Source organism: Anomaloglossus baeobatrachus, chromosome 11 (assembly GCF_048569485.1).
Source record: "Anomaloglossus baeobatrachus isolate aAnoBae1 chromosome 11, aAnoBae1.hap1, whole genome shotgun sequence".
Lineage (NCBI taxonomy): Eukaryota > Metazoa > Chordata > Amphibia > Anura > Aromobatidae > Anomaloglossus > Anomaloglossus baeobatrachus.
Genome location: NC_134363.1, coordinates 121,098,774 through 121,126,274, shown reverse-complemented (window position 1 = coordinate 121,126,274; position 27,501 = coordinate 121,098,774). Strand labels below are relative to the sequence as shown.

Sequence of the window (27,501 nt, the reverse complement as noted above, 5' to 3'; positions counted from 1 at the left end):
TTTAACAAACTTCACAATTTCTTTTAGCAGGTCCCAACATAACATTTTATTAATGCAGAAAATCTTCAGGTTTATATTTAATAAAGATTTTCCAAAAAGAAAAATGCCATTTGGCAATTAGCGAATATTTACAACATAAATAAACTATGAGCTTCACGACGTCACGCGCACTCTGCAGCCGGTCACGCGCACTCTGCAGCCGGTCACGCGTGTTCAGGTCTTTTTCTTTTCGCAGCTTTATTTCCAGCTTCTTTTCTGTATTGGTGTCTGCAAGAAATGCAAAGAAAGTGAAATTTAGCCAGGTCCAGAATTCCTAAATAGGAGTTTCCAATTGTAATTATTAAATGAAGAAGTCCATTTAATGATTTTATTTTTTTTAACAAGACCAAGGATCTTTTCTTTTAGATGGAGCTTTTTTTTGTTAAATCCGGCATAAAGTGCGCCAATGACTGAAAGCACCATATTTATTAATAGGTGACCACTTCTTAAATCTAGTGCAATGCTTGCTGTACGTGTACCAAAAAATAAAATAAAGCATAAAAGCTATATCAGCTGTGAATTTGAAGTAAATTTGTGGCATACTGTATTTTTCGGAATATACAGACACACTTTCTCCCTTAAGTTTCCAGTTGTAGCTTACTAGGGAGTGCGGTGCAGCAGGGTCAGATGGCGATGGCAGGAGTAGAGCGATGCTGTGAGTGTCCCGGCGACACAGGAGTAATCTCCAGTTATTAAAGAATATGTCGGTGGTGCGGGCTTCAAAGAAATGGCGCCCAGAGTTGGCGCAGGTTGAACTCTCGGCTCAATGATGAGCCGAGAGCTTACCTGTGCACGTGCCGCCTCCGGTCCGTTGAACTTCCAGTGGCGGACTTAAGGAAAATAGCGCCCAGTGGTGGCACATGCACAGATGAGATCTCTGCTCTGCGCAAGCGTCGACACCGGGCGGCATTTCTTTGAAGACTGCACCGCTGATATTTTGTTACCTACAATCACCGAGTATTGCTCCCGCCTCACAGCGCCTGTAGCATAGCCGACGCACCTAATGCACCTACTCCACCACCACTCCTGCCTCCCTGTGACCCTGCTCTACCACCACTGCCGCTGCCGCCTCCCCACCCCCCCGGTAAAATACAACAGATGGACCCCATACTTTTTTTTTATACCAGTTTTTCTCTCTCTAATTTTGGGGTGCGTCTTATAAAACGAAAGAAGGGAATTTTGTTTACTTACCGTAAATTCCTTTTCTTCTAGCTCCAATTGGGAGACCCAGACAATTGGGTGTATAGGCTATGCCTCCGGAGGCCGCACAAAGTATTACACTAAAAGTGTAAAGCCCCTCCCCTTCTGCCTATACACCCCCCGTGCTCCCACGGGCTCCTCAGTTTTGGTGCAAAAGCAAGAAGGAGGAAAAAATTATAAACTGGTTTAAAGTAAATTCAATCCGAAGGAATATCGGAGAACTGAAACCATTCAACATGAACAACATGTGTACACAAAAAAACAGGGGCGGGTGCTGGGTCTCCCAATTGGAGCTAGAAGAAAAGGAATTTACGGTAAGTAAACAAAATTCCCTTCTTCTTTGTCGCTCCATTGGGAGACCCAGACAATTGGGACGTCCAAAAGCAGTCCCTGGGTGGGTAAAATAATACCTCGTAATGGAGCCGTAAAACGGCCCCTTCCTACAGGTGGGCAACCGCCGCCTGAAGGACTCGTCTACCTAGGCTGGCATCCGCCGAAGCATAGGTATGCACCTGATAGTGTTTCGTGAAAGTGTGCAGGCTCGACCAGGTAGCCGCCTGACACACCTGCTGATCCACCGAGCCAGGGTTGATTTGGAAGCCTGTGACCCTTTACGCTGGCCAGCGACAAGGACAAAGAGTGCATCCGAGCGGCGCAGGGGCGCCGTACGAGAAATGTAGAGTCTGAGTGCTCTCACCAGATCTAACAAGTGCAAATCCTTTTCACATTGGTGAACTGGATGAGGACAAAAAGAGGGTAAGGAGATATCCTGATTGAGATGAAAAGGGGATACCACCTTGGGGAGAAATTCCGGAACCGGACGCAGAACCACCTTGTCCTGGTGAAACACCAGGAAAGGGGCTTTGCACGACAACGCTGCTAGCTCAGACACTCTCCGAAGAGAGGTGACTGCTACTAGGAAGACCACTTTCTGCGAAAGGCGTGAGAGAGAAATATCCCTCATTGGCTCGAATGGTGGTTTCTGAAGAGCCACCAGCACCCTGTTCAGATCCCAGGGTTCTAACGGCCGCTTGTAAGGAGGAACGATGTGACAAACCCCCTGCAGGAACGTGCGTAACTGTGGAAGTCTGGCTAGGCGCTTCTGGAAAAACACAGAGAGCGCTGAGACTTGTCCCTTAAGGGAGCCGAGCGACAAACCCTTTTCAAGTCCAGATTGAAGGAAGGACAGAAAAAAGCGGGCAAGGCAAAAGGCCAGGGAGAAAAACCCTGAGCAGAGCACCATGACAGGAAAATTTTCCACGTCCTGTGGTAGATCTTGGCGGACGTTGGTTTCCTAGCCTGTCTCATAGTGGCAATGACCTCTTGAGATAATCCTGAAGACGCTAGGATCCAGGACTCAATGGCCACACAGTCAGGTTGAGGGCCGCAGAATTCAGATGGAAAAACGGCCCTTGAGACAGCAAGTCTGGTCGGTCTGGTAGTGCCCACGGTTGGCCGACCGTGAGATGCCACAGATCCGGGTACCACGACCTCCTCGGCCAGTCTGGAGCGACGAGGATGACGCGGCGGCAGTCGGCCCTGATCTTGCGTAACACTCTGGGCAACAGTGCCAGCGGAGGAAACACATAAGGGAGCTGAAACTGCGACCAATCCTGAACTAAGGCGTCTTCCGCCATAGCTCTGGGATCTTGAGACCGTGCCCTGAACGTCGGTACCTTGTTGGTGTGCCGGGACGCCATGAGGTCGACGTCCGGCACCCCCCAGCGGCAACAGATCTCCTGAAACACGTCCGGGTGAAGGGACCATTCCCCTGCGTCCATGCCCTGGCGACTGAGATAATCTGCTTCCCAGTTTTCCACGCCCGGGATGTGAACTGCAGAGATGGTGGAGGCCGTGGCTTCCACCCACATCAAGATCCGCCGGACTTCCTGGAAGGCTTGCCGACTGCGTGTGCCGCCTTGGTGGTTGATGTATGCCACCGCTGTGGAATTGTCCGATTGAATTCGGATCTGCTTGCCTTCCAGCCACTGCTGGAACGCTTTCAGGGCAAGGTACACTGCCCGTATTTCCAGAACATTGATCTGAAGTGAGGACTCTTGCCGAGTCCACGTACCCTGAGCCCTGTGGTGGAGAAAAAGAGAATTTTGTTTACTTACCGTAAATTCTTTTTCTTATAGTTCCGACATGGGAGACCCAGACCATGGGTGTATAGCTAGCGACCTCCGGAGGACACACAAAGCACTACACTCAAACGTGTAGCTCCTCCCTCCGGGCTATATACACCCCCTGGATGACAATCTACCCAGTTCAGTGCAAAAGCTGAAGGAGGACATCCACCCATAAGTAGAGATAGAGTAAAACTCGGCAAAACCAGCACTCTGTCTACTAACAACAGCCGTGAAGCACACGGAACAAAAAAACTGCCAACAGGCAACAGGGAGGGAGCTGGGTCTCCCATGTCGGAACTATAAGAAAAAGAATTTACGGTAAGTAAACAAAATTCTCTTTTTCTTTATCGTTCCTTTATGGGAGACCCAGACCATGGGACGTTCCAAAGAAGTCCATGGGTGGGAAATAAACGAAACGGAGAAGTAGGCAAAACCTAACTTCACAAATGGGCGACAGCCGCCTGAAGGATGCGTCTGCCCAAGCTCGCATCTGCCGAAGCATGAGCATGCACTTGGTAGTGCTTAGAAAAAGTGTGCAGACTGGACCAAGTGGCAGCCTGACACACTTGCTGAGCCGTAGCCTGGTGCCTGAAAGCCCAGGAGGCACCGACAGCTCTGGTCGAGTGCGCCTTAATCCCCGACGGGGGAGGCACCTGAGAAGATTGGTAGGCATCGGCGATAGCCGACCTAACCCAACGAGCCAAGGTCGGTTTAGACGCCGAAAGGCCCTTGCGCTGACCCGTGGTTAGCACAAAAAGTGAGGTGCACCGCCGAAAAACGGCGGTGCGAGACACATAGATTCGGAGCGCCCGCACCAAATCTAAGGTGTGCAACGCCTTCTCAAAGCGATGCACAGGGGCCGGACAAAAAGAGGGCAATGAAATGTCCTGGTTAAGGTGGAAGGAAGACACCACCTTAGGGAGAAAGTCCGGAGTCGGACGAAGAACCACCTTGTCTTGGTGAAACACCAAAAAGGGGGATTCCGAAGAAAGCGCAGCCAAATCAGAAACTCTCCTGAGAGAAGTTATGGCTACTAGAAAGACAACTTTCTGTGAAAGTCTAGACAAAGGAACCTCCCTGAGAGGCTCAAAAGGGGGTTTCTGTAAGGCCGTGAGGACCAAATTAAGGTCCCAGGGATCCAAGGGTCGTCGGTAAGGAGGAATGATGTGAGATGCGCCCTGCATGAAGGTGCGCACCTGAGCCAGTCGGGCGATACGCCGCTGGAACAATACCGACAAAGCCGACACCTGTCCCTTAAGTGAATTGAGGGACAGACCCAACTGTAGACCCGACTGTAGAAAAGACAGGATGGTCGGCAAGGCGAACGGCCAAGGAGCATGGCCGGAAGAGCGACACCAGGACAGGAAAATTTTCCAAGTCCTGTGGTAAATCTTAGCCGAGGAAGACTTCCGAGCCTGAGTCATGGTGGAGATGACCTCAGAGGGAATGCCTGAAGCCGTCAGGATCCAGGACTCAAGAGCCACGCCGTCAATCTGAGAGCCGCAGAATTCTGGCGGAAGAACGGACCTTGAGAGAGAAGGTCTGGGCGGTCCGGAAGATGCCACGGCACCCCTACGGACAGGCGGAGCAGGTCTGGGTACCAGGTTCGCCTGGGCCAGTCCGGAGCAATGAGCATGACTCGACGGCCCTCCATTCGGATCTTGCGCAGAACCCTGGGCAATAGCGCTAGAGGGGGAAACACATAGGTCAGACTGAACTGAGACCAATCCTGAACCAGTGCGTCTGCTGCGAAGGCTTGAGGATCGTGGGAGCGAGCCACGTAAACCGGAACCTTCTTGTTGTGCCGGGAAGCCATTAGATCTACTTCCGGAGTGCCCCACTTGCGGCAAATTGACCTGAACACTGACGGATGCAGTGCCCACTCGCCGCCGTCCACGGTTTGACGGCTGAGATAATCGGCCTCCCAGTTTTCCACGCCTGGGATGTGGACTGCGGATATGGTGGACTTTGAGTCCTCCGTCCACTGGAGGATTCGTTGAACCTCCAACATCGCCAGACGGCTGTGAGTTCCGCCCTGGTGATTGATGTAGGCAACCGCTGTCGCGTTGTCCGACTGAACCCGAATGTGCTTGCCCGCCAATAGGTGGTGAAAGTCTAGGAGAGCTAGAAACACGGCTCTGATCTCCAGCACATTGATCGGGAGGGCTGATTCGGACGGAGTCCAAGTGCCCTGTGCTTGGTGATGGAGAAACACCGCTCCCCAGCCGGAGAGACTGGCATCCGTGGTGAGGATCACCCAGGACGGAGTCAGGAAGGACCGTCCCTGTGAAAGGGAGAGGGGCTGAAGCCACCACTGAAGGGAGTTCCTGGCCTGTGATGACAGAGCCACCAGCCTGTCCAAAGAAGAGATCCGCTTGTCCCAACAGTGGAGAATGTCCAGCTGCAAGGGACGCAGATGGAACTGGGCAAAGGGAACCGCTTCCATGGACGCCACCATCTGACCCAGCACCTGCATGAGGTGTCTGATGGAATGACGGCGGTGCCTCAGCAGAGAGCGCACTGCCAGACGAAGGGACTGCTGTTTGACTAAGGGCAACTTGACAAGTGCCGGCAGAGTCTCGAATTGCATCCCTAGGTACAAAAGTACCTGGGTCGGGGTCAGAGTCGACTTGGGGAGGTTGACAAGCCACCCGAATTGGACTAGAGTGGCGAGAGTGAGCGAGACACTCCGCTGACAGTCTACACTGGATGAGGCCTTGACTAGAAGGTCGTCCAGGTAAGGAATCACTGCCAACCCCTGGAGGTGCAGGACCGCAACCACTGCTGCCATGACCTTGGTGAACACTCGGGGGGCCGTGGCTAAGCCAAAGGGAAGAGCCACGAACTGGAAATGTTCCTCTCCGATCGCAAAGCGTAGCCAGCGCTGGTGTGAAACCGCAATAGGCACATGCAGATAGGCATCTCTGATGTCGATGGATGCCAGAAAATCTCCCTGGGTCATTGAGGCAATGACCGATCTTAGAGATTCCATGCGAAAGTGCCGCACCTGAACATGCTTGTTGAGAAGCTTGAGATCCAGGATGGGCCGGGAGGAACCGTCCTTTTTGGGAACTAGAAAGAGGTTTGAGTAGAAACCTCTGAACCGTTCCCGGGCGGGGACCGGAACAATTACACCGTTGGTCTGCAGGGATGCCACGGCCTGAGAGAAGGCGGCGGCTTTGGAGCAGGGGGGGGTGGACAGAAAAAATCTGTTTGGCGGGCTGGAGGAAAAAGGTATCCTGTAGCCGTGGGTGATGATATCCCGCACCCACTGATCGGAGACGTGTTGCAACCACACGTCGCCAAAGTGGGAGAGCCTGCCCCCGACCAAGGACGTTGCTGGCGCGGCCAGATAGTCACGAGGAGGCTGCCTTGGTGGCAGCGGCTCCTCCGGTCTTTTGAGGACGCGGCTTTGCGCGCCAGTTGGATTTGCGATCCTTGGCGGTAGTGGACGAGACTGTGGGCTTAGAGGATGACCAGTTAGAGGAACGAAAGGAACGAAACCTCGATTGGTTCCTGCCCTGGGTAGGTTTCTTGGCTTTAGCTTGTGGCAAGGAAGTACTCTTCCCGCCAGTAGCTTCCTTAATTATGTCATCCAGCTGTTCCCCAAACAGCCGTGACCCAGTAAAAGGGAGACTCGCAAGGTACTTCTTAGAGGAAGCGTCCGCTTTCCACTCTCGAAGCCACAAGATCCTGCGGATCGCGAGGGAGTTAGCGGAAGCCACTGCCGTGCGGTGAGAAGCCTCCAGGATGGCAGACATGGCGTAGGATGCAAAAGCCGAAGCTCGGGAAGTTAAGGCATCCATCTCAGGAATAGAGTCCCTGGAAAGGGAATGAATCTCCGCCAGAGAGGCAGAGATAGCCTTAAGAGCCCACACCGCCGCAAAAGACGGAGAGAAGGAGGCTCCTGCCGCCTCAAATACAGACTTGGCCAGAAGGTCAACCTGGCGGTCAGTGGGATCCTTAAGAGAAGTGCCGTCGGCCACCGCAACTACTGTGCGGGCTGAGATTCTGGACACTGGAGGGTCCACCTTTGGGGACTGGGCCCAGTCCTTAACTACCTCCGGTGGAAACGGGAAACGGTCATCTGAACTACGTTTCGGAAAACGTTTGTCAGGACAGGCCCTAGGCTTGTTAACAGTGGTCTGAAAGCTGGAGTGGTTAAAAAACATACTCCTAGGTTTCTTAGGAGAGGTAAACTGGTGTACCTCTACCAGAGAGGGTTGATCCTCTGACTCCTGTGGGTTGAGATTCAGTACGGAGTTAATGGACGCAATCAAGTCACTAACGTCCGCATCACCCTCAGACAAATCAATGGGGTACATAGAGGCAGCGTCTGAGCCCACAGTAAAGGAATCCTCCTCGCCCTGCACCTCGGCTTGTGAATCAGAGCCGTGGGACGAGGAAGGAGAAGGGTCCGTGCGTCTCCGTTTAGGGGGACGGGGTCCTAGGACATGCTCTGAGGGCTCTGCAGAGCTCGGAGCCGCAGAGACACCCTGAGAGGGAGGCTGATGCATAGACAGCAGCGTCTGGGACAGCTGCCCCATGGAATCGGCAAACGACTTGGAAAGAGCCTGTGAAAAGGATGCTACCCAAGCCGGGGGTTCAGCCACCGGGACCGAAGCAGCCTGAGGGACCCCTGAGGAGGCTCCAGGCTGAGACACAACCATATTAGCACAGTTATCACAATGTGGGTACGTGCTAGGCTCTGGCAGAATTAGCTTGCAAGCAGTGCATATAGCATACATGTTTGCAGCCTTGCTCCTAGTGACAGACATGCTGCTGTGGAGGAAGCTCTGCAGCCAAAACACACTCCTGTAGAAAGCCTGAGTGTATAAAAATCCACAACCATAGGTTGTGGCTTACCAGCCCTGCTCTCTGTGTCCTCCGGATTTCACCGCTCCCCTGTAAAGTGACAGCTTTCCAAAAAGTATGCAGCTGCAGCATCCAGCGCTTCTCAGTGATAAAAACGCTGATAAAATGGCGCTGGGAGAAGGAGGGGGGGCGTGTATAAGCCCAGGAGCGGGAAAACAGAAGCACAGAGATACAGGGGGGTAGACAGGGGAGGGGACATCTCCTTAGAGAGGAGTGCCCTCCCCTCTGCTGGCCGGGCGGTGGGCGGCGCTGTATGCAAAACATACAGCAGAAGCCAAAAACGAAACTAGGCCCAAACTGAAGCCGGGGCCTAGATTTTAAAGTGCGGCCGACGAGCAGGCACCGTCGGCGCGGTTCTCATGGGAAATTCCCAGAACCGGCCGAAATTAACAGTAACGCTAAAGCACATACTGCCCCCATAATAAAAACACCCGGGACCCCTGAAAAAACGTCTCAATACTTAGCTTTGAGACGCAGGGCCATGTCCCTGAGTGGGGTTAACGCTCCTTCCAGCAGGGACCAGACAGGGCTGCGGATGGAGCCGGCTTCCTGCAAGCAGAGAGGACCGTGATGGCTCCCACTTCAAACAGAGCCTCGACAGAGGATGCGAAGGAGCACGGCATGTGAAGGCTCCAGCCTTATGAAGATCAACCTTAACAGCACCCCGCAGAGTGGAGCGTGAAGGGACATGCCGGGAGTCCAGACTGGACCCGCTTTTCTTCCAAATCTTTAAAAAATTAAAATAAAATTGAAAAAAATATGAGGAAATAAAAGTGTGTGTATCCTCCTGAAACACAAAGCGTTGAACTGGGTAGATTGTCATCCAGGGGGTGTATATAGCCCGGAGGGAGGAGCTACACGTTTGAGTGTAGTGCTTTGTGTGTCCTCCGGAGGTCGCTAGCTATACACCCATGGTCTGGGTCTCCCATAAAGGAACGATAAAGAAAAACCGCTCCCCACCCTGACAGACTCGCGTCCGTCGTGACCACCTCCCAGGATGGGGGTAGGAAGGATTTCCCCTTCGATAATGAAGTGGGAAGAAGCCACCACCGAAGGGAAGCTTTTGTCGCCTGAGAGAGAGAGAGACGTTCCTGTCGAGGGACGTCGGCTTCCTGTCCCATTTGCGAAGGATGTCCCATTGAAGAGGACGCAGGTGAAACTGCGCGAAAGGGACTGCCTCCATTGCTGCCACCATCTTCCCCAGGAAGTGCATGAGGCGCCTCAAGGGGTGTGCCTGACCTTGAAGGAGAGATTGTACCCCCTTCTGTAGCGACTGCTGCTTGATCAGCGGAAGCTTCACTATCGCTGAGAGGATATGAAACTCCATGCCAAGATATGTCAGCGATTGGGCCGGTGTCAGATTTGACTTTGGAAAATTGATGATCCACCCGAAACTCTGGAGAGTCTCCAGAGTAGCGTCGAGGCTGTGTTGGCATGCCTCTTGAGAGGGTGCCTTGATCAGGAGATCGTCCAAGTAAGGGATCACCGAGTGACCCTGAGAGTGGAGGACCGCTACTACAGTAGCCATAACCTTGGTGAAAACCCGTGGGGTTGTTGCCAGGCCGAACGGCAGTGCCACGAACTGCAGGTGTTCGTCTCCTATGGCGAAGCGCAAGAAGCGCTGGTGCTCTGGAGCAATCGGTACGTGGAGATAAGCATCTTTGATATCGATTGATGCAAGGAAATCTCCCTGGGACATTGAGGCGATGACGGAGCGGAGGGATTCCATCCGGAACCGCCTGGTCTTTACGTGTTTGTTGAGCAGTTTCAGGTCCAGGACAGGACGGAAAGACCCGTCCTTCTTTGGGACCACAAACAGGTTGGAGTAACAACCGTGACCCTGTTGCTGAAGAGGAACAGGGACCACCACTCCTTCTGCCTTCAGAGTGCCCAGCGCCTGCAGAAGAGCCTCGGCTCGCTCGGGAGGCGGGGATGACCTGAAGAATCGAGTCGGGGGACGAGAGGTGAACTCTTATCTTGTAACCGTGAGACAGAATGTCTCTCACCCAGCGGTCTTTTACCCGTGGCAGCCAGGTGTCGCAAAAGCGGGAGAGCCTGCCACCGACCGAGGATGCAGATTGCGGAGGCCGAAAGTCATGAGGAAGCCGCTTTGGTAGCGGCACCTCCGGTGGTCTTTTTAGGACGTGACTTAGACCGCCATGAATCAGAGTTCCTTTGATCTTTCTGAGGCCTTTTGGACGAGGAGAATTGGGACCTGCCCGCGCCCCGAAAGGACCGAAACTTCGACTGCCCCCTCCTCTGTTGGGGTATGTTCGGTTTGGGCTGGGGTAAGGACGTATCCTTTCCCTTGGATTGTTTGATGATTTCATCCAAACGCTCGCCAAACAATCGGTCGCCAGAAATTGGCAAACTAGTTAAGCGCTTTTTGGAAGCAGAATCTGCCTTCCATTCCCGTAGCCACAAGGCCCTGCGGAGTACCACCGAATTGGCGGATGCAACCGCCGTACGGTTCGCAGAGTCCAGGACAGCATTAATAGCGTAAGACGCCATTGCTGACGTCTGAGCGGTTATGGACGCCACCTGCGGCGCGGAAGTGCGTGTGGCTGCGTCAATTTGCGCTTGACCTGCTGATATAGCTTGTAGCGCCCATACGGCTGCGAATGCTGGGGCAAAAGAAGCGCCGATAGCTTCATAGATGGATTTCAACCAGAGCTCCATCTGTCTGTCAGTGGCATCTTTGAGTGAAGCCCCATCTTCAACTGCAAGTATGGATCTAGCCGCCAGTCTGGAGATTGGAGGATCCACCTTGGGACACTGAGTCCAACCCTTGACCACGTCAGGGGGAAAGGGATAACGTGTATCCTTAAGGCGCTTAGAAAAACGCTTATCTGGACAATCATGGTGATTCTGGACTGCCTCTCTGAAATCAGAGTGGTCCAGAAACATACTCGGTGTACGCTTGGGAAACCTGAAACGGAATTTCTCCTGCTGAGAAACTGACTCCTCCACCGGAGGAGCTGAGGGAGAAATATCCAACATTTTATTGATGGACGCAATAAGATCGTTCACTATTGCGTCCCCGTCAGGAGTATCAAGATTGAGAGCGGCCTCAGGATCAGAATCCTGATCATCTACCTCCGCGTCATCAACCAGAGATTCCCCTCGCTGAGACCCTGAACAATATGATGATGTCGAGGGAATTGCCAAGCGAGCTCGCTTAGTCGGTCTGGGACTGGGGTCTGTGTCAGAGCCCTCAGCCAGGTTTCTATGATAATCCCCGGGGGGACATTGTTGGTCCAACTGAGGGGGCCAGGGAACAATGATTCAACAGAGTCCCTGTGCTGAGATACCGGTCTGGACTGCAAGGCTTCTAGTATCTTAGCCATAGTCTCAGAGTTTATCCTTAAAGACTGCAAACTCCGTCCCTGTCACCTGGACAGTGTCAGCAGGTGGAGCCCCCTGGGCCCCCCCTAGCAGAGGCTCCGGCTGAGTAAGTGCAGAAGGGGCCGAGCAGTGCACACAGTAAGGGTCAGTGGAACCTGCCGGTAGCGGCGTCGTACATGCGGCGCAGGCAGCATAGTAAGCCTGTGTTTTGGCACCCCTGCCTTTTGTGGGCGCCATGCTATGTCTTCCCTGAGTAACACAATAGGGAATATAGCCAGAAAGCAACTGTGCACTATACAGTGTAAAATATCATAAACATATAATTACATTTCTGCACAATGGGGCTAGCACCACAGGTGCTGCTTACCACCCGATTAAAACGGTTGTGAGGCCACCATAATCCCTGCCTGGGTCTCCCAGAATTTGTCCCCCTCTGCAGCGTCCGAGGAGCTGACAGGAATGGCTGCCGGGGTCCTGAGGAGATGAGGGAGCCGTGGGCGTGACCCAGAAAGTGCGGGAACTGGTGCCTCACAGTGCACAGTGAGGGGGGTGGAGTATGCAAAGCATGCTCCAGCCCTCACTGCTGCACGTCTGTACAGCGTCCCGCCCTACCCCTGCCTGTCAGGGCTGTGGGCGGGAGGAGGAAACACTAGGCCGTACAAGCCGGGGACTCAAGTAATAAGCGCGGCTGCCATAAAAGCGCGGCCGCGCGGAAGTCCCTGGCGCACTACAAGTCCCAGCCGCGCCGCAGTGTTAAAACATGGCGGCGGCGGTAGTGCGGTAGTCCCCCTACATAAACACACTCAGCGACGCTGAGTATGTAATGGCACATTAACCCGGTCAGCGCCGCGGTCCCCGGTGCACTAGCACACCCAGCAATGCTGGAGTGTTGCTGTGCGCGGTCCCCACAGGGACACAGAGTACCTCCAAGTAGCAGGGCCATGTCCCTGAACGATACTCAGCTCCTATCCAGCAGGCTCCCAGGAGTTGTGGATGGAGCACGGTCTCAGTGCCTGGAGACCGATAGGATCCCACTTCACCCAGAGCCCTAAGGGGGATGGGGAAGGAAATCAGCATGTGGGCTCCAGCCTCCGTACCCGCAATGGATACCTCAACCTTAACAACACCGCCGACAAGAGTGGGGTGAGAAGGGAGCATGCTGGGGGCCCTATATGGGCACACTTTTCTTCCATCCGACATAGTCAGCAGCTGCTGCTGACTAATCTGTGGAGCTGTGCTGTGCATGTCTGCCTCCTTCGCACAAAGCAAAAAACTGAGGAGCCCGTGGGAGCACGGGGGGTGTATAGGCAGAAGGGGAGGGGCTTTACACTTTGTGTAATACTTTGTGCGGCCTCCGGAGGCATAGCCTATACACCCAATTGTCTGGGTCTCCCAATGGAGCGACAAAGAAAGTACTGTAATTTACACCATTATCTGGCATATCTTACAGGAAATGTGAAGGGCTGCACGTGACCCTGCTCCCGTCTGGACTTTTAGAAAATAATCTGAAAAGGAGACATCACATGTGCCACCCCGACTGGAAAAATTACATTACACTCCTGGAATTCACTGTATTTCTATCAGACATTAACATGTCCAGCACAAGGAGTAAGTAGTGAAGGGTTGTTCATCCCTGGTGATCCTCAGCAAGTGCAGCAGCATTCCAAATCCTAGTGGTGTGTAATGCACACAGTCAGGATTCACTTTCCGATGCCTGCCACTGTCACGCGACTGCAAGTACGCGACTTACAGACCAACTTTAATACTATACGCGTCTCTCAATGTTTTCAGACTAGTGGCTGAGACTCTAGTTGGCGCGTGACTTCACATATGCATACATGAAGTTGTGGAATGACTGCTGAAACTTGTGAGCAGAGCTGAATCTAAACTGTGTGTGCATTACACACCATTAGGATTTGGCATGCTTTAGAGCTTTCTGAATATTTCACCAAGAGTGGATAACAATTGTTTATTACTGTAACAAACCCATTTAAAAAAAACCCTTGAGTTCACAGATCCCGACTCCTACTGACCGTGACTGCCACCTCCGTCCACTGTTCCACACTCTCCCAAAGGATGGAAGCCAGCCCTCGTCTGTTTGCGCATTGTGATCAAAATTAGCCCCCACTCTATTTGGAGGAAGCTTCTTCAACTTCATCTTCTCCTCTGTTAAAAGAAAACAGGTACAGAACGTGTCATTGCTTTATATCCTATGAGCCAACAGAGGAACATTCACACCCAATACTGCACATTACCAGTCTGTACATGACTGCTCTTTAGGAAGAACAAGGGGGAAAGATATATATAAAAAAAAACAAAAAAAAAAAAAAAAAACAAACCACGTCTTTAATTCAATCTACATGTCTTGTAATTCCAGAAGCCCGCATAGTTCCCATGATGGAGTAGTACTTCATGGGGCAGGAAGGGTTAATAGGCCAGACATGGAGAGTCTCCTCTAGGTATATACAGTACAGAACAAAAGTTTGGACACACCTTCTCATCTCTAGAACAACTGTTAAGAGGAGACTTTGTGCAGCAGGCCTTCATGGTAAAATAGCTGCTAGGAAACCACTGCTAAGGACAGGCAACAAGCAGAAGAGACTTGTTTTGGCTAAAGAACACAAGGAATGGACATTAGACCAGTGGAAATCTGTGCTTTGGGCTGATGAGTCCAAATATGAGATCTTTGGATCCAACCACCGTGTCTTTGTAGAAAAGGTGAACGGATGGACTCTACATGCCTGGTTTCCACCGTGAAGCATGGTAGAGGAGGTGTGATGGTGTGGGGGTGCTTTGCTGGTGACACTGGTGGGGATTTATTCAAAATTGAAGGCATACAGAACCAGCATGGCTACCACAGCATCTTGCAGCGGCATGCTATTCCATCCGGTTTGCGTTTAGTTGGACCATCATTTATTTTTCAACAGGACAATGACCCCAAACACACCTCCAGGCTGTGTGAGGGCTATTTGACTAAGAAGGAGAGTGATGGGGTGCTACGCCAGATGACCTGGCCTCCACAGTCACCAGACCTGAACCCAATTGAGATGGTTTGGGGTGAGCTGGACCGCAGAGTGAAGGCAAAAGGGCTACCTCTTGAAGCTCATCAAGAGAATGCCAAGAGTGTGCAAAGCAGTAATCAAAGCAAAAGGGGTTACTTTATAGAACCTAGAATATAAGACATATTTTCAGTTGTTTCACACTTTTTTTGTTAAGTATTGCATTACACATGTTTTAATTCATAGTTTGATGTTTTCAATGTGAATCTACAATTTTCAGAGTCCTGAAAATAATGAAAACTATTTGAATGAGAAGGTGTGTCCAAACTTTTGGTCTGTACTGTATGTTGTGTAACATACTACTGTTCAGTGGCCCTGTACACTAGCCTTGTGTCCCTCCATAAAACAAATCTATCAATATTCCAGTAGTGAAGCCGTATGTGTGCTTACTGTTCTTTAGAAAACCCTCAATGGAGGGTCCAATATCCTGAGACTTTCCCTCCTCTTCTTCATCAGGCAGCATCCAGGGTGGAAGAGCACCTAAAAAAATATTTTATTGTAGTTAATAAGATGGTTCCTTAGCACATGTTATACCGATGTGGTCTGTGTTTAGTCATTAGTGCCTTAAAGGGGTTAACTAAGAGAAACATTTATCTATCCAAGTAATAGGTGACCCCACTACTAGGACCCTCTGGATCATTAGAAAGCGGGTCCAAATATCCTGCGCCTCCTCACGGCAATTAGTATTGAATACTTCTGACTTTATGACTGCTGCCAGACTATGCAGGGTCTATGGGACAGACGAAGGTGGCAGAGTCCAGCGCTCAGACAACCCCAGAGATAGGAATGGATTGTGGCCGCCATGCATGAGCATCTACAGCTATACAATTCATTCAATGGAATAATGATGAAAAATAATTTCTTAATTAAATGACAGCCCTTTCCATTTTGTGGTGTAATAGACACAATACATGAATTATCTGCTAATCCTTGTCATCCGTGTCATCATACAAGATGTAACAAATGCAAAATCCAATGTGTCTGAAAACCCCCAGAGAAACAGTCTGGTCTCACTAGATTGCCTATTCTACAGATATTTTACTGGAAAAATCAAGGTTTCCAACACTTGTAAGAGCGGCTATAAGAAGAAAATGTAGACTGTGCCCACAGAGGCATGTATACAAGGTTTCCCTTCAGTCCATAATGTAACAATAAGAATGTATGCTTCCTTACCTGTGTGAACATTGCCTTTAGCAGACGTTACCTACAGAGACAAAACAGCGAAGAAAGCAAAAGTTAAAGTAAAAAAAAATAAATTATTAGAATATATATAATTTATTTTGTACTATAAGACGCACTTTTCCCCCCCAAATGTTAGGGAAAGTGGGGGGTGCGTCTTATAGTCTGAATATAGGGCTGCGGGGAATGAGGCTGTGCAGCGCCTACCGTGACCACAAGGGCCCGCTCATTTAATATACATGTATCCTCCCACCCATCATCTCTCAGCGCTGAAACAGACAGGTGGGTGGGATGATGGGCAGGGGGTGCGCGCATAGTAAACAGCCGGCCCGCATGATCACCCCTGGCAACTACAGCCTAGAGTGATCATGTGCGGCTGTATTCACTGTTCCCTGTGCATCATTATCAGCGCGGGAGGCAGTTAATAATAAGTACGTATACTCACCGGTCGTTCCCTGCAGCATCGCCATGTCCTCCTGTCTGCCGGCCGCTGATCTGTGTAGAGAACGGTGAGCACAGTGATGACGTCATCCCTGTGCACACCGCTAGTCTCCACACACACAGCAGCGGCTGCAGACAGGAGGACGAGCGAAGCTGCAAGGATCGTGGCTGGCTCCACACAGGTCAGCAGCGCTGACACAGAGAGGAAGACAAGCGATGCTGTAGGGAGTGAGGAAAGAAGAGTATAAACGTTTATTTTTTTCTGTGCCACAGGATACAGGCCATATAGCAGGATGGGGAATATTATGAGCAGGATGGGGGTATATTGCAGGATGGGGATATATACAAGGATAGGAATCATATACAAGGCAGGAGGATCATTACCAGGTTGGGGTATTTTTGTAGAGAATTTGGAGACATTACCCCCATAACAGTATCAGCAGCAGATCCTCGCCCCATAGCAGTGTCATGACCACATTTTTTGCTTAAAATTTTATTTTCATATTTTCCTCCTCTAAAACCAGGGTGCGTCTTATAATCCGAAAAATACGGTAGCTACAATTTATACAGTTGTTAGAAGAAACAAAAAATAACCTAGAGGCTGCAGCATGGCATGTGAGAGAGAAGGATGTGCAGAGACACATGCAGATTATCAGGCTCATGTACAAGCACAGACATAGTATCCAGTCCAGAATTAAATCAATGTCATTCTGAGCGCCTCAGGAATCCTGGAGGTGACCGACACCCTCATATGTCATAATTTATAATATTATATATATATATATATATATATATATATACACACACACACATATATACACACACATTATATTATATATATATATATATATATATATATATATATATATATATATATATATATATATATATATATATATATATATATATATATATATATATATATACACATACACATACATACATACATATATATACATACATATATATATACATACATATATACACATACATATACATATATACATACACATACATACATACACATACATATATATAATATATACATACACATATATATATATATATATATACACACACACACACACACACACATATACACACACATACATACATACACTGAGAATTTAGCCGGTGCAACAAGTTACTCATTAAAGCGCCTAATCTATTCTGCTCCAAATATTCCTACACTATGACAGCCATAGATACACAGAATCCATGTGAGAAGTTATGTTAACTAGAAAATCACCATTGGAGAGCTGAGTAATTCCAAGGAGGAGCAATTGCACATGACTAAATCTTTTCAACAAAGGAGATATAGTGGAAATTAAATGCAAAAATGTACATATTTACTCCAAGATAAAGTGTAAACCATTGTAATCGCAATCAATAATTTAAATACAAGATGAATGAAAAACAAAAACACAACTGGTCACTTACATGACAAACGCCAGATACATCTATGCAATTAATTGCAGGGGGTTGATTGTACTAATGCTGAAAACAATCAACCCCCTGCGATTAATTGCATAGATGTATCTGGCGTTTGTCATGCAAATGACCAGTTGCGTTATTGATTGTAATAGCAATGGTTTACACTTTAAGTCTTGGAATAAATATGTACATTTTTGCATTGAATTTCCACTATTTCTCCTTTGTTGAAAAGACTATGAGAGCCATAGCCATAGCAGTCTAATTTAAACTAAAACAAACAAACCCAAAAAAACTCCCTTGGCCGTCATAAGTAGAGATTTGCACACAGATGTGCTGCAGAATCAAGGCGTGTGGAACAACATGAAATGTGGTCTGCAGGCCTCACCTCTGCCCCTGGCTCCAGCTATTATTGCTGGAGGAAAGTCTATGTTCTCCTATTTCATTTGCATCTCCTGCTTTAGGTGAAATAAAGCATTTACACTGCCCATTCATGTAATGCAGGGATGACACCTGCTGATGATTTTGCCCACTCTGCTAGTGAGCAGGCACAATTGCCACTCCGTACATGTACAGCAGATGTCTTTAAAAGGTTAAACCCTTCCTCCGTTGCTAGCATGCACAGCATTCATTACTGAATACTGTGGCATATGCACTGAAGGATTATGTCCGGACACTGGCCAGAATGAAGCGCTGCCGGCTCACTGATGAAGACTGAAGCAGACCCATAATACTAGCCTGACATTTCCAGCCTCCAAAACTTTCCTAGTGCTGCAGCAGTTCTCTGGACTGCAATACTTCGGTCAGATTATTTCCCACATGCACAGACAGATGTGCCCTACAATTTATTATTTTACAGAGACCTCTTCCATTCTTTGATAGAACAATCCTTCTACATTAAATCCACATCCTCAGAATCTGATGCATTGATGCACATGATTACTCTTACACAGTATGCATACAGACACAGGCTGGATGATGACTCGTGCAGATCTGATCAGTGATCTAAGCATGTGTGCACTATATGATCAGTCTATTTAAGTCATAAATCCTGTATTAACCCCTTCACGACCATGGACGGATCTTTCCATCATGGATCGTGTCCCGGTAAGCCCCGCCCCCTGCCACGGGCAGGCGGCGTGGATCGGCACACATATCAGCTGTTTTCAACAGCTGACATGTGTGCCTACATGTTCCGAGTGGAATCGCATTCCACACAGAACATTAACCCCTTAGATCTCGCTGCCAAAGTCTGGCAGCGAGATCTATATGCGCGCGGCCATGTTTTTTACTTACCGCCGCCCCCTCCGGACGTCACGTGAGTGATCACGTGACGTTCGGTGGTTGCCATCGTAGCACAGGGTCATGTGATGACGCCTGCTGCTATGAAGTTTCATTTTCATTCTTCCTCGGCACGGAGCAGAGGAAAAAAGAAAGTGACTATTTCTGCTGTTTACAGCGGTATAGCTGTGATCAGCAGATAGCGATCAGCAATCGGATTGCTGATCGCTATAGCCCCCTAGGGGGACTAGTAAAATAAAATAAAAAAAGTAAAAAAAAAAAAGTTTTAAAAAATTAAATAAAAAAAAAAAACAAAACCTAAAAGTTCAAATCACCCCCCTTTCCCCCCATTGAAAATTAAAGGGTTAAAAAATAAATAAATATACACATATTTGGTATCGCCGCGTTCAGAAATGCCCGATCTATCAAAATATAAAATCAATTAATCTGATTGGTAAACGGCGTAGTGGCAAAAAAATTCCAAACGACAAAATTACGTTTTTTGGTCACCGTAAGTTTTACGCAAAATGCAATAACAGGCGATCAAAACGTAGCATCTGCGCAAAAATGCTACCATTAGAAACATCAGCTCGAGACGCAAAAAATAAGCCGCCACTGAGCCATAGATCCCAAAAAATAAGAACGCTACGTGTTTCGGAAAATGGCGCAAACGTGCGCCACTTTTATTGGACAAACTTGTGAATTTTTTTTAACCCCTTAGATACAAGTAAATCTATACGTTTGGTGTCTACAAACTCGCACCGACCTCAGGCATCATACCCACACATCAGTTTTACCATATAGTGAACACCGTGAATAAAACATCCCAAAAACTATTGTGCCATCACACTTTTTTTTCAATTTTTCCACACTTGGAATTTTTTTGCTGCTTTCCAGTACACCATATGGTAAAACTTATGGTTTCATTTAAAAGTACAACTTGTCCCGCAAAAAACAAGCCCTCATATGGCAGGATTGACGGAAAAGTAAAAAAAGTTACGGCTCTCGGAAGAAGGGGAGCAAAAAACAAAAACGCAAAAACGGAAAGTGCCCCGGGGCTGAAGGGGTTAATGGGATTAGATGACCCCCCAGTATTTAGTTACCCTCCAAGGAATTAGTCAGTATACAGTACAATTATTAAACAGGACTTCATGGCATCATGTTCTGCTTCACAAAGACATGCCAACAGGGCAGCACATAGATCCACCATTTATGTAGAAAGGGAAAAAATGTTGACATTTTACACAAAATCTTACCTGCTGGCCAAGAAATGTAAGATGTGACTTGTCTGCCAGGATTGTATCTTCATGTGGAAGAAATAGTTGTTTGCTTGGACCAGGCTTTTCAAAGTCTACAGGTGGCGATGTGCTTAAAAAAAACCAAAAAAAATTAACAAATAGGCAAAAAAGTTTATTGGAACTTCCCATAGTGTTTATAATAGTGAAAATAATATTCATGAAGCAGACGTTCTACTTGGAAAGCCTGGGGTCACAGTGCTGGTCCAGGGGCTGCAACCGGCATCACAGGACCCAAGATTTATAGAACGTGTGCGGCAAATACACGCAGTAAAGTTTAGGCTCTGTTCCATTTGAGGGACAATGGAAATAAAACATTAAAGGGGTGTTTCCATCTCCAAGATCCTAATATGTAGTAAATGTAATAATATTAGCAAATACCTCCAATTAGTGAATCAGAACAACTATACTACATTTCTATTTCTCTTCCCTCATGTTCAGGGCATTGCAGTACCTTAGGTATCCATGGTTACAACCACGCATATAGTCACAGTTAGTTTCTAGTGGTCAACCATGGATACCTAAGCTGTTGCAATGCCCTGCACATGAGGTAAGCGACCGACAGTGAATCAGAAGAACTATACTACATTACTAATATTATTGCATATACTATATATTGGGATAGGATCTTAGACACGGGAAAAATGGTAAGTTAAAGGACAAATTTATTTGAATGGGGTTTTATGGCTCTTAAAAAGGCATCCATTGGCATATTTTATTTTTTTCTTGGACTGACCAGAAACATATGACACAATTTTTTTTTCTAATATGCAGCAGCTGACCGATAGAGCCATCAAGACTGTGGGCACGATCAGACATATGCCTTATCAACTTATACAGCCAATGTGCACTTAGTCCAATGCATGTTATTTACTAGACAAACTGCTGTCCCATAGATCTGCTATTGGATGACTAAACGAACAATTACCAAACAACATTATTGGTAATGGACATTTTGCAGTATTTGATTACAGTATTTTTAGGACCATAAGGTGCACTTTTTAAACAAAAAAAAAACTAATGCTTAAAATAAAAAAAAAAAAAGTGTGCGCGCATCTAAGGGCCGTTTCACACATCCAGCATTTTGCCAGATCCAGCACACTCCAGTACAGTGTAATACTGTACAATGGCATCACGGCAAGGTCCGGTCACATGCTCTGGTCACATGACAGCATGTGACCGGAGGTTGCCGCGATGCCATTGTACAGTATTACACTGTACTGGAGTGTGCCGGATCTGGCAAACCGGCGAAATGCTGGATGTGTGAAATGGCCTGAATGCCACATGCACACATTGAGTATTTGGTGAGTTTTTTACCTCAGTATTTCAGAATAAAAACAGAAGTGTAACAATCAGAGTAACATATAATAGAACCACGGGCATCACTTATCCATTTTCTTCCCACTCCTGGTTTTGGCTACAAATACTCAAAGTGTGCACGTCATCTTACAGTCAGGAGGCAGCTTTCTGTGACAGAGGACACTGCGTCCTTCCCAATCACAGAAAGACCCGCTTTCTCCCCTGCCATACACCGATCTATGTGATCAGAGCAGCAGAGGAAGCTTACCAAGGACTGCTAGATTAGGAATTATTACATCTGGTAATGTATAGGGTGTATGTGTCTATTTATGCATGTGTAGCAAAGCTGTGTGTATGTATATGTGCATGTAATAGAGCTGTGTGCGTATAATACACACTGCAGAGAGAGGCAAACAAATTATTACCACCAAATTCTTCCTGATGCATTAAAATTCAAGATAATGACTAGTGATGGGGGAGCACTACCATGCTCGGTACTCTTAACAAGCAGTGGGATTGCTCTGAAGGGCACGACTTGAGTACAGAGTATAATAGACATCAATGGGAAAGTCAAGCATTTTTCAGGAAGATTTTTCGGACAAATGCTGAAGTTCCCCATTGACTTTCATGAATCACAACCATACGAGTGTCAAACTGCTCATTACAAATACCTAGCACCCGAACACGGTAGTGCTCGCTCATCACCAATAGTGACCCCTCCACCACCAGGAAAGTTTTAATCAATAGGAAAAAAGTTTTTCCTATCGTCTGCTGTCTAAACCAGGGGTGTGTCTAAGGGTGAGAGCCCACGATCAGTATTTGCAGTGTTTAAGACGCAGCATGCTTCAGCTGCGTCCAAAACGCTGCGTTGTACAGTACAAGAACAGTGGATGGGTTTCTAGAAATCCCGTGCCCACTGTACTTCTTTTTCCCGCAGCAAACACTGACCTGCGGTGTGGCTTTCCAGACCGCAGCATGTCAATTGTTTGCTGCGGATTAGCACGCGTCCTCCGTGGGGAGAACACAATGATCGTGGGTACAAGCAGCTGCGGTCTCCTGCGGAGGAGACTCACAGCCCCACAGGTGCATCCAGGACACAGCGAGTTCTGATCGTGGGCACATACCCTTATGGTAAAGCAAGTCTTAGGCCCAGTGCCCACGCTGTGTAGTTTTGACGCGTATTTTCAGAAATCTGCATGTCCATTGTGAAGCCAGCAAAGTCTATGAGGATTCAGAAGTGCTGTGACCACGTTGCTTATTTTTCTCTTGCGTATTTGGTGGAGAAAAAAAAAAGAAATCTGCACGAAATATGCAAGGGAAAAATAGCATTTCTGAATTCTCAGACTTTGCTGGCTTCACAATGGACATGCAGATTTTGCTGCAGATTTCAGAAAATCTGTGTCAAAATCCGCAGCATGGGCACAGGGCCTTATAGTCTGCAAAATACAGTACTGGGTTGGGTTTTTTTGTTGTTTTTTGTTTTTTTTTTTAACAAGCCCTCGGTTTTGTAATCTCTCTTAATAGGCTAAAAAATAAATTTTGGAAAAATGCACAGATCATAACGATTTCTCTTACCAGCACGGGAGAGTCTCGATCCTGCTCCAGGGGTCATCCTCCTCTGTAGGAAGCTGTGTTTCAGGCTGGGTATTATTCAGGAATTGTTAACATTTTCTGAATTATTATTATTTTTTTATAAACACATTTCTCAAAAGTGCCACTAATTTTCCCCTGTATTCTCAAGTGTGTTACCTGATGAGGTGGCAATCTGGCAGCACAATAGCTATAACGACTATATGAAGTCAGTCCTGCTTCTGTAATCTACCTCCATGTTATGGTTCTATGTACGTCCCTTTAATGGCAACCACGTCTACAAAATGTGTGTGGTTTCTAAAGTCATACCTAAATGAGGATTTCCACAGATGAAATCTTTTAGGGTCTGTGCACACAATGCATATCACAGGAGCAGCGTTGTGAATGACATTCCACATAATTCTCATTTTGCAAGCAGAAGGTGAACTGTACAGACACTGCAAAATCCAAAGTTGTTTTCTTGGCTGTGGGGATGAGCCATGTGCACACACCCCAGGAAAAAAAACAAAAACACTATTGCAAAAGAAGGGAATTTTGTTTACTTACCGTAAATTCCTTTTCTTCTAGCTCCTATTGGGAGACCCAGACAATTGGGTGTATAGCTTCTGCCTCCGGAGGCCACACAAAGTATTACACTTAAAAGTGTAACCCCTCCCCTCTGCCTATACACCCTCCCGTGCATCACGGGCCCATCAGTTTTGGTGCCAAAGCAGGAAGGAGGAAACTTATAAATTGGTCTAAGGTAAATTCAATCCGAAGGATGTTCGGAGAACTGAAACCATGAACCAAAAGAACAATTCAACATGAACAACATGTGTACACAAAAAAAACAACAGCCCGAAGGGAACAGGGGCGGGTGCTGGGTCTCCCAATAGGAGCTAGAAGAAAAGGAATTTACGGTAAGTAAACAAAATTCCCTTCTTCTTTGTCGCTCCATTGGGAGACCCAGACAATTGGGACGTCCAAAAGCAGTCCCTGGGTGGGTAAAAGAATACCTCGATAAAAAGAGCCGAAAACGGCCCCCTCTTACAGGTGGGCAACCGCCGCCTGAAGGACTCGCCTACCTAGGCTGGCATCTGCCGAAGCATAGGCATGCACCTGATAGTGTTTCGTGAAAGTGTGCAGACTCGACCAGGTAGCCACCTGGCACACCTGCTGAGCCGTAGCCTGGTGCCGCAATGCCCAGGATGCACCTACGGCTCTGGTAGAATGGGCTTTCAGCCCTGAAGGAATCGGAAGCCCAGAAGAACTGTAGGCTTCAAGAATCGGTTCCTTGATCCACCGAGCCAAGGTTGACTTGGAAGCCTGCGACCCCTTACGCTGGCCAGCGACAAGGACAAAGAGCGCATCTGAAAGGCGCAGGGGCGCCGTGCGAGACACGTAGAGCCGGAGTGCTCTCACGAGATCCAACAAGTGCAAATCCTTTTCACATTGGTGAACTGGATGAGGGTAAAAAGAAGGTAAGGAGATATCCTGATTGAGATGAAAAGGGGATACCACCTTAGGGAGAAAGTCCGGGACCGGACGCAGAACCACCTTATCCTGGTGAAACACCAGGGAGAGGGCTTTGCATGACAGCGCTGCTAGCTCAGACACTCTCCGAAGTGATGTGACTGCCACTAGGAAGGCCACCTTCTGCGAAAGGCGTGATAGAGATAACCCTGAGGACGCTAGGAGCCAGGACTCACTGGCCACACAGTCAGGTTGAGGGCCGCAGAATTCAGATGGAAAAGTGGCCCTTGAGACAGCAAGTCTGGTCGGTCTGGGAGTGCCCACGGTTGACCCACCGTGAGGTGCCACAGATCCGGGTACCACGACCTCCTTGGTCAGTCTGGAGCGACGAGGATGGCGCGGCGGCAGTCAGACCTGATCTTGCGTAACACTCTGGGCAGCAGTGCCAGAGGAGGAAATACATAAGGCAGTCGAAACTGCGACCAATCCTGAACTAATGCGTCCGCCGCCAGAGCTCTGTGATCTTGAGACCGTGCCATGAATGCCGGGACTTTGTTGTTGCGCCGAGACGCCATGAGGTCGACGTCCGGCGTTCCCCAGCGGCAACAGATCTCTTGAAACACGTCCGTGAAGAGACCATTCCCCTGCGTCCATGCCCTGGCGACTGAGAAAGTCTGCTTCCCAGTTTTCTACGCCCGGGATGTGAACTGCGGAGATGGTGGAGGCTGTGGCTTCCACCCACAGCAGAATCCGCCGAATCTCTTGGAAGGCTTGACGACTGCGTGTGCCGCCCTGGTGGTTGATGTACGCGACTGCCGTGGCGTTGTCCGACTGTATTCGGATCTGCCTGCCCTCTAGCCAGCGCTGGAACGCCTTTAGGGCTAGATACACTGCCCTTATCTCCAGAACATTGATCTGAAGGGAGGACTCTGTCGGAGTCCGGGTTCCTTGAGCCCTGTGGTGGAGGAAGACCGCTCCCCACCCTGACAGACTCGCGTCCGTCGTGACCACAGCCCAGGATGGGTGCAGGAAGGATTTTCCCTTCGACAAGAAGTGGGAAGAAGCCACCACTGAAGAGAGGTTTTGGCTGCCAGTGAAAGAGACGTTCCTCTCTAGGGACGTCGACCTCCTGTCCCATTTGCGGAGAATGTCCCATTGAAGTGGACGCAGAAGAAACTGCGCAAAGGGAACTTCCTCCATTGCTGCCACCATCTTCCCTAGGAAGTGCATGGGGCGCCTCAAGGGGTGTGACTGGGCCCGAAGGAGAGAGTGCACCCCTGTCTGCAGTGAACGCTGTTTGTCCAGCGGAAGCTTCGCTATCGCTGAGAGAGTATGAAACTCTATCCCGAGGTAAGTCAGTGATTGGGTCGGTGTCAATTTTGACGTTGGGAAATTGATGATCCACCCGAACCTCTGGAGAATCTCCAGAGCAATGGTCAGGCTGTGTTGACATGCCACCCGGGAGGGTGCCTTGACTAGGAGATCGTCTGAGTAAGGGATCACGGAGTGGCCCTGAGAGTGTAGGACCGCCACCACTGATGCCATAACCTTGGTGAAGACCCGTGGGGCTGTCGCCAGGCCGAAAGGCAGTGCTACGAACTGAAGGTGTTCGTCCCTGACGGCGAAACGCAGGAAGCGTTGATGCTCTGGTGCAATCGGCACATGGAGATAAGCATCCCTGATGTCGATTGATGCTAGGAAGTCTCCTTGGGACATCGAGGCGATGACAGAGCGGAGAGATTCCCTCCGGAACCGTCTGGTTCTCACGTGTCTGTTGAGCAGTTTGAGGTCCAGAACGGGACGGAATGATCCGTCCTTTTTTGGCACCACGAACAAGGTGGAGTAAAAACCGCGACCACGTTCTTGAAGGGGAACGGGGATCACAACTCCTTCTGCCTTCAGAGTGTTCACCGCCTGAAAAATTGCATCGGCTCGCTCGGGGGGCGGAGATGTTCTGAAGAAACGAGTCGGAGGACTGAGCTCTATCCTGTAACCGTGAGACAGAATGTCTCTCACCCATCGGTCTTGGACATGTGGCCACCAGGCGTCGCAAAAGCAGGAGAGCCTGCCACCGACCGAGGATGCGGTTTGGGGAGGCCGAAAGTCATGAGGAGGCCGCCTTGGAGGCGGTTCCTCCGGCGGTCTTTTTAGGACGTGACTTAGACCGCCATGCAGAAGAGTTCCTCTGGCCCTTCTCTGACCTGTTGGACGTGGAGGACTGGGACCTTGCTGAGGGCAGCAAGGACCGAAACCTCGGTTGTATCTTTCGTTGCTGAGTTCGGTTTGGTTTGGACTGGGGTAAGGACGACTCCTTTCCCTTGGATTGTTTAATAATTTCGTCCAATTGCTCGCCAAACAAACGGTCGCCAGAAAATGGCAACCCGGTTAAGAACTTCTTGGAAGCAGAGTCTGCCTTCCATTCGCGTAGCCACATGGCCCTGCGGACTGCCACCGAATTGGCGGATGCTACCGCTGTACGGCTCGCAGAGTCCAGGACGGCGTTCATGGCGTAGCACGAAAAGGCCGACGCCTGAGAAGTCAAAGACACAACCTGCGGAGCAGAGGTACGTGTGACCGCATTAATCTCAGACAGACAAGCTGAGATAGCTTGGAGTGCCCACACGGCTGCGAAAGCCGGAGCAAAAGACGCGCCTATGGCTTCATAGATGGATTTCATCATGAGCTCTATTTGCCTGTCAGTGGCATCCTTGAGCGATGAACCATCTGCCACTGATACTACGGATCTAGCCGCCAGTCTGGAGACTGGAGGATCCACCTTGGGACACTGAGCCCAACCCTTAACTACGTCAGGGGGGAAGGGGTAACGTGTGTCATTAAGGCGCTTAGTAAAGCACTTGTCCGGAAATGCTCTGTGCTTCTGGACAG

General features: G+C 49.0%; 1 protein-coding gene across 1 annotated transcript in view; it reads right to left on the bottom strand.

Moving 5' to 3' along the window:
• Window positions 1-31: 31 nt before the first annotated feature.
• The window catches only part of CENATAC (centrosomal AT-AC splicing factor), a 52,173-nt gene continuing 24,703 nt past the window's right edge, over window positions 32-27,501 (bottom strand). Inside the window, exons 6-11 of the mRNA XM_075327421.1 lie at window positions 23,149-23,213; window positions 20,236-20,347; window positions 15,821-15,851; window positions 15,038-15,127; window positions 13,622-13,754; window positions 32-267 (exon numbers count right to left, since the gene is read on the bottom strand). Coding sequence (XP_075183536.1) covers window positions 204-267; window positions 13,622-13,754; window positions 15,038-15,127; window positions 15,821-15,851; window positions 20,236-20,347; window positions 23,149-23,213 — 495 coding nt within the window. The 3' untranslated portion in view covers window positions 32-203. The remainder of the gene's footprint in view (window positions 268-13,621; window positions 13,755-15,037; window positions 15,128-15,820; window positions 15,852-20,235; window positions 20,348-23,148; window positions 23,214-27,501) is intronic.